This window comes from Carcharhinus amblyrhynchos, chromosome 34, assembly GCF_965287045.1.
Source record: "Carcharhinus amblyrhynchos chromosome 34, sCarAmb.v2.hapA, whole genome shotgun sequence".
Lineage (NCBI taxonomy): Eukaryota > Metazoa > Chordata > Chondrichthyes > Carcharhiniformes > Carcharhinidae > Carcharhinus > Carcharhinus amblyrhynchos.
Window position 1 is genome coordinate 4,793,749 of NC_137357.1, and position 14,508 is coordinate 4,808,256.

The 14,508-nt window shown below is 44.1% G+C and overlaps 1 protein-coding gene across 1 annotated transcript in view; it reads left to right on the top strand.

Annotated features, from left to right (window-relative positions):
• LOC145361449 (cytotoxic granule associated RNA binding protein TIA1-like) overlaps positions 1 to 14,508 on the top strand; it is a 65,670-nt gene that overhangs the window by 29,448 nt on the left and 21,714 nt on the right. The window contains exon 5 of the mRNA XM_080217267.1: positions 3,805 to 3,892. Coding sequence (XP_080073393.1) covers positions 3,805 to 3,892 — 88 coding nt within the window. The remainder of the gene's footprint in view (positions 1 to 3,804; positions 3,893 to 14,508) is intronic.

The window sequence follows — 14,508 nt, forward strand, 5'->3', positions numbered from 1 at the left end:
GGGTTAGTGTCCTAGTCCAACCACCTTCAGCTGGTTCATCAATGACCTTCGTTCCATCATGAGATCAGAAGTGAGGATGTTTGCTGATGTCTGCACGATATTCAACACCATTTGGCATACCTCGGACACTGGAGCAGTCCATGCCCAACTACAACAAGACTTGGACAATAGTCAGGCTTGGGCTGACAAGCGGCAAGTAACATTTGAGTCAAACAAGTGTCAGGCAATGAGCATCTCCACCAAGAGAGAATCAGACCAATTCCCTTAGCATTCAATGGCATTCGTATCCTCCACTATCAACAGCTTCGGAGGGGTGGAAACTGGACCAACCATATGTATACTGTGGCTACAAGAGCATGTCAGAGGCTGGGAATCCTGTGGGGAGTAACTCACCCCCTAATTCCTCAAAGCCTGTTCAAAGGCACATGTCAGGGGTGTGATGGAATATTCTCGACTTGCCTGGATGAATACGGCTCCAGCAACGTTTAAGAAACTCGACACCATCCAGGACAAAGCAGCCCACTTGATCAGCACCCCATCCACAAACATTCACTCCCTCCATCACCGACGCACAGTGGCAGCAGTGTGTGCCATCAACAGGATGCACTGCAGCAACTCACCAAGGCTCCTGAGGCAGCACCTTCCAAACCCACAGCCATCACCACCTAGAAGGACAAGAGCAGTAGATACGCTAGAACATCACACCTGGTTAATCCTCCAAGTCACTCACCATCCTGACTTGAAAATGTATCAGCCATTCCTTCATTGTCACTGGGTCAAAATCCTGGAACAGCACTTCGGGTGTATCTGCACCATAGGGACTGTAACAGCTCAGGAAGGCAGCTCACCACCACCACCTGAAGGGCACAACTAAGAATCGGCAAAAGTGGTGATCTAGCCAGTGATGCCCAACTCCCATGAATTAATTAAGAAAGTTAGAATTTGAAACACAGAAAGTGATTGGCAAGAAATGGTGGAAGATCTCTAATCTGGTCATGTATAATGTTAGAGAAGGTGATATGGAAGAAATACTACATCTTCACTTGCAGTTTCAAGATAGTATGTTTTCCAAAGTCAACATCAAGTCATTTGGCTGTTGCTATCCATGTGTGGGTCATTTCATTGACACGAAAATCTGAAATTTAACCAATGCTACTCGCAAAGATGCAATTTCTTCTTATGACAAACCGTGGCATTATTGCTCTCAACAGTTGCACTGCACAGTAGGTCACAGAAAAGAGAACTTTACCCAAAATAAAGTTTAAAGTTTATTTAAAGTATATTCCCCGAGCCTTTCCCCTTGTTTCTGTGGCTGTGACTCAGCTTTCATTTCCTCACTCTGCAGTATAAATGTCTCCCACTTTCTATGCCTTTTAGCTTTGTCAAAGAGTCATTTGGACTCAACGTCAGCTCTTTTCTCTCCTTACAGATGCTGCCAGACCTGCTGAGATTTTCCAGCATTTTCTCTTTTGGCTTAAAGTTTGTTTATTTGTCACAAGTGGGCTTACATTAACACTACAATGAAGCTACTGCAAAAATCCCCTAGTCGTCACACTCTGGCACCTGTTTGGGTAACATGGAGAATTTTAGCATGGCCAGTGCACTTAACCAGCACGTTTTTCTGACTGTGGAAGGAAACCAGAGCATTCAGAGGAAACCCACACAGACATGGGGAGAATGTGCAAACTCCAAACAGACAGTGAGCCATGTTGGGAATCGAACCCAGGTCACTGATGCCATGAGGCAGCAATGCTAACCACTGTGCCGCCATGCCGCCCCAGTCAAGAATTGCCCTCAATCAACAAAGCTCACTTTGCTAGAATTAGCTGGGCTCAATTAGAGTGGGAGCGACTTCTTTCTCAAAGTGTCATGAATTTGAAGAACCATAAGATCCAGCTGTAGTAATACCTGTGCTATTAGCCATTCCACATATGTGTCGTAATGTCAGCCTTGTGCCTACGTACATTTGCAACTTGTAATTGCTGCCCATTACTTGCGAGGAAGGCATCCTCTTTGAAATATATCTTCGTTGATCGGTCTGGTCAACATTTTCAAGCGTGTGAAGGATCTGCCCTCATTCCAGCTGTGTGTCTGCATCGACAATCTTGACAGACAGGAGTTTTAGCATGTTCTGAATGCAGCAACCTGATAATTAAACTATCAGGTGTCAGTACTGAGCGCACAATCGGACCCAATGGCAAAGCGTCTGGCACAGAAACCTTATTAACGTTGTCACTTATGTTTCCAACCTGCCCTTCCACAAAATGCATTTGGCAGGAAGTGTCGGAATGGGCTGATCTCATTGTGCATCATTGATTTGTAGCTGTTGTTGGCTTATTGTTGGTAATTAGCAAAACCTGTTTTTCAAGTTTGCCTTCAAGGGAAGATCCTTTCAGTATACATTCCAGCATCTGTGTGCCTTTATGGACACAAGTGCTCTTGTTTTTGTTTTGTCAATGTGTACTTCTCATGAAGTTCTGTTCAATCTCTGTGGACTGTAATAGATTTTACAGTTTCAGCCCTGAGTGCTGATGAGAACCATAGAATCCCTACAGTGCAGAAGAAAGCCTTCCGGCCCATTAAATGCACTGACTTGCCAAAAGAGTATCTTACCCAGGCCCACCCCTCCCACTGCCCTGTCCCTGTAACCCTGTATGTTTAGCATAGCCAATCAGATGAATGGGATGGATAGGATAGAGGTGGAGAGACTCTTCCCACTCAGAGAGGACAGTAGGACTAGGGAGCACAGCCTCAAGATAAAGGGGGGGGTGGTTTAGAACAGAGTTGAGGAGGAACTTCTTCACTCAAAGGGTGGTGAATCTCTGGAATTCTCTGCCCGTTGAAGTGGTGGAGGCTGCCTCGCTAAATATTTTTAAGACGCGGGTTGATGGGTTTTTGATAAGCGAGGGGATTAAGGGTTATGGGGAGAGGGCGGGAATGTGGAACTGAGCCACGACAGATCAGCCATGATCTTATTGAATGGCGGGGCAGGCTCGAAGGGCTGGATGGCCTACTTCTGCTCCTATTTCTTATTTTCTTATGTTCTTATAATCCACCTAACCTGCACATCTTTAGGCACTAAAGGGCAATTTAGCATGGCCAAACCACCTAACCCACACATCTTTGGGCACAAAGAGACAATCTAGCATGGCCAATTCCCCCTAACCTGCCCATCTTTGGATGCTAACGGGCAATTTAGCATGGCCAATCCACCTAACTGACACATCTTTGGACATGGGACAATTTAGCATGGCCAATCCACCTAACCAGCACATCTTAGGACACTAAAGGACAACTTAGCATTACCAAACCACCTAACTTACAGATCTTTGGACACCAGGGGACAATTTAGCATGACCAATCCACCTACACATCTTTGGACTGTGGGAGGAAATTGGACACCCGGAGGAAACCCATGCAGAAATGGGGAGAATGTGCAAACTCCACACACAGTCATCTGAGGCTGGAATGAAAACTGGGCCCCTGTCTCTGAGAGGCAGCAGTGCTAACCACTGTGCCAACGAACCATCCAAGAAGGGAGGCAAGTTGCCAAAACTTGTCGGCTTGGGCACTCATCAGGAGAATCGCAAGAATGCCAAATTTCAAACCTATATAAATTGCTATGATGGTTTGAAATTTGGGATCCTCATGTTTGTCCTGATGAGTGCAAGATGAAAAACGTCAGCAGCATGTCTCTCTCTTTTCAGCAGTATTCATATTTTGCGCTACCTAGTGACATTTTGGGCTTTTAAGCTTTGTGTTTTATTTTAATTCTGGAAATTTGCATTCTCCAATTTTCCACAGATCATTTCCACGTATTTGTGGGCGACTTGAGTCCAGAAATCACCACAGAAGATATAAAAGCAGCTTTTGCACCATTTGGAAGAATATCGTAAGTGTACCTTAGTGAGAGCTCTTTTCGCTGTTCGACATTAGTATGTTAAATAATGTTTAAAGCAGTAACCCGTGACCATTTCAGTGTTGCTGTGTGAATTGGAATGCAGTGACACCCTTCCCATCATCAGAACCCTCTAACTTCCTGTTAAATGTCAGTGCATTTTAAAACGCTGCAATACCCTAAGCAAGCGTACAGTCTTGTTTCACCCACCTCCGCAGTAGACTGCTGCACTTTGGCGCATTTTACACAATATTTTAACTGGGTTTAACCGCCCGTGTGAGACACCATTTTGCAGCTGAACTCAATAAAACTCGGGGGCTGAAAACTGAACTCTCAAACTAAAAACAGCTTGTTCTGCAGTTTCAAAAGATGTCTAGGGCGTAAAAGTTAAGAACAAACCATCTTGTGTTAAGTTCTATCCTGAGACGCGGGGATGGAGATATGAAAGGGCCTGCTTGAGAGCTTTCCCTTCAACTTGGTACCTTGCTTTTACCTCTGCAGAGTTGCTGACATTAAAAACAAAAGTATATTTGTCATTCGGAAGACTTTGGAATGCAGCAAGCGATTGTGTAGTTGATTTGAGGGAATGTGGAGCTTAAAATATCAATTTTTAAGCTTACCCAAACAGCATCATGTTGATAAGAAAGCAAATGGAATGTTGATGGTGAAAGCTAAAGGAATAGAATATAAGATTAAGACGTATTGTTGCAACTGTACAAGGCACTGGTGTGGCCGCACCTGGAGCATTGTGCACAGTTTTGGTCCCCTTAGTTAAGGAAAGATGTAGTGGCATTGGAAGCAGGTCAGAGGAGGTTCACCAGATTGATTCCAGAGATGAGGGGTTTGTTGTATGAAGAGAGATTGAACAGTTTAGCCTAGACTCTCTGGAATTGAGAAGAATGAGAGGAGATCAAATTGAGGTATACAAGATGATAAAGTAGACGTGGAGCGGATGCTTCCTGTTGTGGGGCATTCTGGGACGAGAGGTTATAGTCTTAGGATAAGGGGTAGCAAATTTAAAACAGAGTTGAGGAGAAGCTACTTCTCCCAAAGAGTTGCTATTCTGTGGAATTCGCTACCCCAAAGTGTGGTGGATGCTGGGACAGAGTAAATTGAAGGGGGAGTTAGACAGATTTTTAAATGCTATGGGGTTGAAGGGTTATAGAGAGAAGGCAGGAGAATAAGGAGCATATCAGCCATGATCGAATGGCAGAGCAGACTTGACGGACTGAGTGGCCTAATTCTGCTCCCTTATCTTATGAACTCCAACAAATATTTGGCGTCTCTTTCCTCCTGAGAAAAGTGGTCAATCCTTTCAATGGGTTTTTTCCAAAGTAAAAGTTTCTGGAGCTCTCTGGTGGCTTAAATTGCAGTTCTTTTGCAAGATTTTTCAGAATAATACAATGCCACTGCACGTATTCAGAGAGCATGTTTCTGCAGCGCTTGCAGCAGATATAGAGAGTACCTAAAAAAAATTAGGGTGGCTTAGGATGGTGAGGGGTCAGCTGTCTTAAAATCTTCCACCATTTTGGCTAATTGTAGGAAATAATTGTTGCTTCATCCAGACATCAGCTATGCAATGTTGGGGCTGGGTTCAATAACCTGGCTGCTGATATTATTCCTTCTGTGTTCTAAGGCCTTAAATCTCAATTTTTTTTTCACTTTGTGTTGGTAGTTGCCTTTTAAAAGTTTGCTATTTATTTATTAGTCACAAGTAGCCTTGCATTAACACTGCAATGAAGTTACTGTGAAAATCCCTGAGCCGCCATACTCCGGTGCCTGAGGGAGAATTTAGCACCTAACCAGCACATCTTTTGGACTGTGGGAGGGAACCGGAGCACCCGGAGAAAACCCGCACAGATACGTGGAGACTGAACAAACTCCACACGGACTGTGACCCAAGCCGGGAATTGAACCCGGGTTCCTGCTGCTGTGAGGCAGCAATGCTAACTACAGTGACGTCCCAAAGTGCCTTCATCTTTTAGTAAAGCATTGTATCTTGTAGCTACCAATCACTGTATTTAATTAAGTCCAAAAACTTAGAGTTTCCTTTAAATGGGCTTTAACAGCGAACAGTTGTAAGCTGTTTGATTCTGCAAGCTTTTACCTTGTTTCAACTTCTGCAAGGTTACTCCAGTGGAAAGCCATTTGCTAACAGCCCTATTGAGTGTGAGAGGGGTGAAGAAGCTGGTAGGTAGTTTGGGTAGAATACTCAGTTTCACTTTTTTTTTAAGTCAAAACTGCAACCTGTGTAATATTTTAACCATTTTAATTTGAGTGAGCTCAGATATTTTTGCATCAAACATTGCAGTGCTCTTAGATTCTTTGATCGTTGTGTCCCCCTTTATAAAAGGGTAAGCAATGGCCGAGTGATATTATCAGTAGACTATTGATCCAGAAACTCAGTGTTCTGGGGACCCAGGTTCGAATCCCACCACGGCAGATGGTAGAATTTGAATTCAGTTTAAAAAAAAATCTGAAATTAAGATGAGTGTGAAACCATTGTCAATAGTCTGAAAAACCCATCTGGGTCAATAATGTCCTTTAGGGAAGGAAATTTGCTGTCCTTACCTAGTCTGGCCTGCATGTGACTCCAGAGCCACAACAATGTAGCTGACTCTCAACTGCCCTCCAAGGGCAACTAGGGATGGGCAATAAATGCTGAACCAGCCAGTGACGCCCATGTACCACGAATTGATAGAAGAAAAAAACAAACTTGGGAACTAGGCAGCTATCGCAATATACTGGAGTTTGCACGGTTGCAGATTGGAGAGAGGGTTTTTGTTCGGCACTTAGGTGTATATATTTGGGACTTGTGATCTGAGAGTTTACTCCTTCAGGGCTAATTTAAAATTCAGTCAGAAGGCTTCATAGTTTGGTGGGCTAGAATAATTTGGTATGTTCGAAGTGAAATCTGGAGTCGAATGTAGCACTAAAAGGAAATTCCTCCTGTTGTGTTTACCAGGCTGATTCCGAGATGGCGGGACTGATGTATGAGGAGAGATGGGCTAGGCTCGGATTGTTTTCGCTGGGGTTCAGACGAATGAGGGAGGGAATTATAAAAGAGACTTAGAAAATTTTAACAGGACTAGATGCAGGGAAGATGTTCCCAGTGGTGGGGGAGTGCAGGATTAGGGGTCACAGTCTGAGAATTCGAGGTAGACCATTTAGGACAGAGGTGAGGAGACATTTCTTCACCAAAAGAGTGGTGAGCCTGTGGAATTCATTACCACAGGAAGTAGTTGATGCCAAAACAGTGAATGTATTCAAGAGGCAGTTTGGATGTAACACTTAGGGTGAATGGGATCAAAGATTATGGGGAAAAGGCAGGATTAGGCTATTGAGTTGGACGATCAGCTATGGTCATGATGACTGGTGGAGCAAGCTGGAAGGGCCAAATGGCCTCCTGCTCCTATCTTCTATGTTTGTGTTCAGGATCCAAATGAAGAGGGTTGATGTCGTCCTCATGTCATTCCCATGGGACTAGATTTACACTGTAAATTACTCCTGGATCTTGCATACAGAATTTGCAGTACAGAATTAACAATCACATTTCAAATGGAGACTTTTTAATCCCATATTATTGTTATAACATCTGGCCCCTGAAGTGGATGTCAAAGATTTCGGGGCTTTTTTGTTTTGGAAAAGAGGGGCAAAGTTTATCAAGTTTGTTTATTAGTGTCACAAGTAGGCTTACATAAACACTACAATGAAGTTACTGTGAAAATCCCCTGGTCGCCACGCTGTGGTGCCTGTTCGGGTTACACTGAATGAGAATTTAGCACCTAACCAGCATGTCATGCGGACTATGGTGGGGAAACCAGAGCACCCAGAGCAAACCCACGCAGACACAGGGAGAACATGCAGACTCTGCACAGACATGACCCAAACCGGGAATCGCACCCAGTCCCTGGTGCTGTGAGGTGGCAGTGCCACTGTGCCTCCTGCAAGGGTGTTCTCCCAGTGTTTGGATGATACTTGTCCATGATACAATGTCAGTAAAATAGATGGTCTTCTTATTCCATTCCTTGCTGTCTGTGGACCATATTTTGAACAAAATTGGCTGCTGCATTTTGCGAGGTTACAACAGTGGCTATCGTTCAAAAAAAAATGTTTTGCAGCATCCCAGTGCTGCGAAAGATATTAGTTCTTCGGTGGAAAACCTGGAGTATGTATTGACAGAGTGTATTCTGCTGGTTAGCCCTGCTGAAGTTTCCTGTGACCACCAAGGTGGCCCAGTCACCAAGTGATGATCAGTAATATGGTCGAACGGGTGGGGTGGGTGGGCGGGGGTGTCATGTTCTTTGCGCGTATTGTATTGTGCACAATCGTAGGTAGCGGTTGTGAGCAGTGTGAATTAGCAACTCAACTACTTCCCAGAAAGTAAAACCGAGTCTGTTTTGGAAGATAGAAATTCTCCTGTGCTGATTTTGGGTTAGTAATTGATGTGACTGGGGATTGAGGTCGGTGCAGATTCGCTGGGCCAAATGTCCTCCTTCTGCGTTGTAGGAATTCTGAGGTAAAACTTCATTTTTTCCAAAGTGTTCTGCCCCATAAAAGCTTGGCAGTATTGGGTCAGGAAAGCACCATCAACAAGAGTGTTTCTTTGAGTTGCATGGAAAGTCTAATTTCTTTTAACACTAATTGATGTTAGTGAATTCTTTTGTTTGTTCCCCACGAAGTAACATTCTCCTTGTTAAATGTAACTCTATACGTTGCTGTACTTTTCTAAACCTTTTTGTTTTCAAGTTTTCTGTTCAGGTAAGTACAATATAGTTCATTTTCATTGATACTCTAAAAGGTTTTAACTGCATTTTGCATAGACTGTATCAGCAGGGGCTCAATAATTTCGATGTTTCTTGGGCAATTGTTCTTTTACTTTAAGCAACTTAACCTGACCTTAAATATAGTTGGTGACAGGTTAAAATGCCATTTTCTGTGAGACATACTGACACTTCGTAGATCCATTAAAACTGATAGCACAGGAGGAGGCCATTTGGCCCCTCTGGTCTGCTGGTCCTTTGAAAGAGCAGTCATGCTTACTGTTAAACCTTCATGTATCGTTAGCAACCCTGTTAAGTTCCTTATCCTTGAGTACTTGTCCAGTTTCCTTTTTAAAATTATTGATGGAACCCACTTTTACCATCTTTTTTTTTAGGTAGAGCATTTCAGATCATGAGAACTGTTGAAACATTTCTCAACTGCCCTTTTGGTGTTTTCCAATGATTTTGAATCCCATATCTCTGATTATTGACCCACTCGCCAGTGGGAGTAGGGTTTCCCTAATTACTGCCAACAAAACGCAACCGTAAACTTCTCTTCCACCATCTCTTAAACCCAACAGTCCTGACCTTTCCATCTTCTCTTGATAACTGGTAGAGGTTTATAAGATGTTGAGAGTTATTGATCGAGTGGATTCTCAGAGGCTTTTTCCCCAGGGCTGAAATGGCTGCCACAAGAGGACACAGGTTTAAGGTGCTGGGGAGTAGGTACAGAGGAGATGTCAGGGGTAAGTTTTTCACTGAGGGTGGTGGTGGAGGAGGTGGATTCGATGGGGTCTTTTAAGAGACTTTTGGATAAGTACATGGGACTTAGTAAGATAGTGGGTTACAGGTAAGCCGAGTAGGTCGGGACATATTCGGTGCAGCTTGTAGGCCGAAGGGCCTGTTTGTGCTGTTTTTCTATGTTCTATATTTTAACTGAAATTCCTCATTCCTGGTATCTTTCCAAAGGCTTTCCCCATCTTTTCTGAAGTGTGGGGCACAGAATGTGGGTCATGCTACGTCAGCTGAGGCCTGACCAATCACTTACGTTTTGCTTTTTTTTCCTCTATTTATAAACCCAAATAGCTCATCTATTAGTTTAATAACCATATTAATTTGGATGTAATGTGCTTTTTTTTTACTGATCTTATCAACTTTGTACCGTTCCGTCTTCACACTGAGGACATCTTTCGTTGTATTGTGTGGCATAACTACCATTTTAAATGGGATCGATTCAGAATAGATCTGGCAGCTCAAAATTGTGCATTCATCCACTGGGCGTCAGTAACGGCTGAATTGTATGCCACTATTATTTAACCTCATGGCCTGGTATATCCCTTCCTGTTATATAGGAGTATAAAAGTTTGGGGGAGGCAACCCTGGATTAATGAGCGCAAACGAGCGTGCCAGAAGCTGAACAGGCTAAAATGGAACTGCCAACCTCCTGAAAATACAACATAGAGCTTCAGACATGCTAAGCAGGGGAAGCCATGTGCTGTGGTTAGAAATAAGCAATTCCGCTATCAATGCATCAGATCAAACCTCTCCAGAGCCGCCACATCCAGTCATGACTAGTGGTGGATAATTGAACAACTAATGGAAGAAGACAGCTCAGTTACCGCTTCCATTTTCAAAGGTGTAATAAAGAACCTACAGCCTAAGAACAGCCCTTTGGCCCTCCAAGCCTGCGCCAGTCATGATGCCTGCCTAACTAAAACCGAATGCACTTACAGCATCCGTATCCTTCCATTCCCATCCTATTTATGTATTCGTCTAGTTGCTCCTTGAATGCCGCTAACATACCTGCTCTCACCACCTCCTCGGGCAGCGCGTTCCAGACATTCACCACCCTCTGTAAAAAAAAACTTGCCTCGTACATCTCCTCTAAACTTTTCCCCATGCACTGTAAACCTGTGTCCCCCAGTACTTGACTTTTTTACCCTAGGAAAGAGCATCTGACTATCCACTCTGTCCATGCCAATCATAATCTTGTAAACCTCTATCAGGTCGCTCCTCAACCTAGCACCTAAATTTAAAAGGCAAGACTGTGAAGTGCTTGCAACTATTTTCAACCAAGTGAATGATCCACCTTGGCCTCCCCCTATAGTCCCAACAACACAAATCTGGTCTTCAGCTGAGATTGTAAATGCTTTCTGATCCAAAATCATCCCAGCTATGTTATTGAAAACCTGTGCTGCAGAACTAGCTGCATCTGTAACCGAGCTATTCCAGAACACCGACAGTACTGGCATACCCCTGACAGGTTAGAAAATTGCCCAAGCACGTCTTCTCAAAAACATGGCAAATTCAATCTGACCAATTGTCAATCTGCTCTTGCTTATCGGCAAAGAGATGGAAGATGCCGTTGACAGTTTTATCAAGCAACACTTATCCAACAAAGTCCTGCTCATCAATGATCAACTTGGCTTCCATCTGTATCATTGGGCTCCAGACCTCATGACTGTCTTGGTCCAAACGTAGACGAAGGAGCTGAATTCCAGAGATTAAAGTGAGAGTGACTGCACTTGAAGTCAAGGCAGCACTTGATTATGGCATCATGGAGTGCTCGCAAAATTAACTTAGATGGAAATCGGTGAAAGCTCTCCACTGGGGACATAGCTTGCACAACGGAAGATGCTTTTTGTTATTGGAGACCAATCATCTCTGCCCCCCCGCCCCAGGACATCACTGGAGGAGTTCCTCAACGCAAATCTTATGCCTCTATTCAAGATACGAGTTGGGCAGAAAGCAGGAACAGTCGGCCAGTTTTACGTGAACATTTGTCATTGGGAAAATGCTGGAATCCATTCCTAAAGAAGTAGCAGGATGTTTAGAAGAATCCTAATACAATCAGGCAGAGTCAACATGGTTTTATGAAAGGGAACTTTTGTTCACTAAATGTATTAGAGTTCTTTGTGGATGTAACAAGCAGGGAGGATAAAGGAGAACCAGTAGATGTTGTGTATTTCATCACTAAAGGTGATATATTAGCAATTACTGTACAGGGTGGTATTAGGGGTGATATATTACCATAAATGTAGGAGGATTGGCTAGCTAACCCACCTAACCCGCACATCTTTGGACACTAAGGGACAATTTAGCATGGCCAATCCAACTAACCCGCACATCTTGGGACTTTGAGAGGAAACCGGAGCTCCCGGAGGAAATCCATGCAGACACGGGGAGAACATGCAGACTCTGCATAGACAGTTACCCAAAGCTGGGAATCGAACCCAGGTCCTTGGCTGTGTGAGACAGCAGTACTAACTACTGTGCTGCCCGAAGAGATCTCTTAATGTCGGTCTCTGACTGAAGACAGATGAGAAAATTTTTTTCCCAGATTGTGAATATTTGGAATTCCCTCCCCTGGAGAGCGGTGTAGGCTGGGTGATTGAATATATTCAAAGCTGATGTAGATATAGATTCTTAAATAAGAGGGGAATCGAGGGGACAGTTACTATGAGTTTAAAAACAGATCAGAGGCTTGCTATTTGTATTGAGTCACTTACTTTCTAACTTGCCTGTTCAACATCTATAAGGCAAAAGTTCGAAGTAAGATGGCATACTTGCCATTTGCTTAGATGAGCACTACTCCAATAGCACTTAAGCCCAACACCATCCAGGATGTAGCAGCTAGCATTGCATTATATTCAATCTCTGCACCAACACGTGCCACATCTGCGATCTGCAAGGTGCAGTGCCACAATTTGCCAGGGCACCTTCAGTGTCACCTTCCAAGAGCACCATTGGGTTACAGAATTATTATGGTGCAGAACGATGCCGTTTCACCCATCATGTTTGCACCAGCTCTGAGTGAGCCATTAGCCAAGTGCCTTCACTTTCTCCCCTTGGACAGTCTTCCTTTTCAGATCAGTGTAGTTCCCTTTTGAATGTTTGAGAACCTTCCCTCCACCACCCTCCAAATTTCAAATCGTAACCACTCACGTGTCTTCACGTTACTTTTGTTTCTTTTATCTCTGTGCCGATAAGTTCATGAGATTTCAGAGCTGAATTAGGTCACTTGGCCCATCGAGTCTGCTCTGCCATTCGATCATGGCTGATATGCTCCTCATCCCCATTTTCTGCCTTCTCCCCATCACCCTTCAACCTATTATCAATTAAAAATCTGTTTAACTCCTCCTTAAATTTATTCACTGTCCCAGTGATCACCGCACTTTGGGGTAGCAAATTCCACAGATTCACAACCCTTCGGGAGAAGGAGTTTCTCCTCAGTTCTGTTTTAAACTTGCTGCCACTTATCTTTAGACTGTGGCCTCTCAGCCTACAATGCCCCCAAGAGGAAGCATCCGCTCCGCGTCTACTTTATCCACACCTTTTATTGTCTTATATAAGGCCAAGGTTGGAGAGCCTGTGGAAACACCACAAGCAAGTTCCGCACCAAGTTACTCATCATTGGACTTTGAAATTGATTGCCATTTCTTCATTATTGCTGGGTCAGCATTCTTGAAGACACTCTCCAGTTGTGTTGTGGATGTACAATCAGTACACAGGCTGCAGCAATTCAAGAGACTGCAGGAAGTAGGATGAGTAATAAAGGTTGACCTTGCCAGCAGTGGCTACATCCTGCCAATGGAGGAAGAGAACATTGCGGTACCACTTTAAGGATTTGTATACATGGACGCCAAGATCCCCCTGCTCCTCTGTACTTCAGATTTGATTCGTTTACAGTAAACTGTCCTTCCATATTAGTCCTCATTAGAAATCGATCACTTCACATTTCTCCGTGTGGAACTCCAGCCGCCAAATATTTGCTCATTTCATCGTCCTGCCTGCCCCTCCGAAAAGCGTAGCTGTCCTAAGCAGAATCTGCGATGGTGCTGACTTTTGTGTCATCCATAAACGTTATAACATTGCCCTCTACACCCAAGGCTAGTTAATTTAATTAATAAGTGCAAAATCGACCCTTGGCGCATAGCACCCAGTCCATCCAACAGCACCACTTTCCTGTCCTTGACCCACTTGCGTATCCTTCCTGCGGATGTTCCTCTTAACCCCGCAGACTTCAATTATAATAATCTGGTATTGCATTGCTGCTGTATTTCTTTACAGTTCCAAAAGCTATTGGCCTTTTCCTTTTGGCAACCGCCACTTCAACTATGGGATGGGTGCAAAGAACAATTGCAACTCCAGAGGAGGGAGAGTTCTGAGGGAGAGATAAAGTAGGGCAGCTGCTGTTGCCTCCGGCGGACCTTGGATTATTCCTGCTTTGGCCCCAGTTATTGAAACGGGAGGTGGATTATGAGAATGACTATGTTTGCAGCCGAGATGATGCCATTCTTCTAGCTAAAGCAAGGCACTTCACGCTTGGAACAAATAGTTTGAGCTGCCTGATGGAAGCAGAGGGAACAACCTAACTAATTTTGACTTTGAGGTGAAAAGTTGTGGAATAGTGCACGTTGATAGAGTTGAAGGTTTCTTATAGGAGAGGAATGGTGCAAATAGGTCTTCTGGAGGAGGCTTTTCCTCCTGCATCATGAATCATTTGTGACTGAGACTGAGTAACAAGTTGCCGGTGCCTTGCTGGTAAATGGCAGGTTGTGTGTGTGAACGCATGAACTTGTCTCCCTCCCTCTATTATTGCTTAACACCAGTGACAGATTTCGAGCTAATGGTGATAGCGCGCGGTGCTGTTAATAATGGAATACCACGGTGCAGGAGAAGGCCATCTGGCCCATCGAGTCTGCACTGACAACAATCTCACCCAGCCCACAATCCCACTTATTCACCTTGCCAGTCTATCCTGACACTCGGGTCAATTTAGCATGACCAATCAACCGAACCTGCACATCTTTGGAGCGTAGGAGGAAATCGGAACACCCGGAGGAA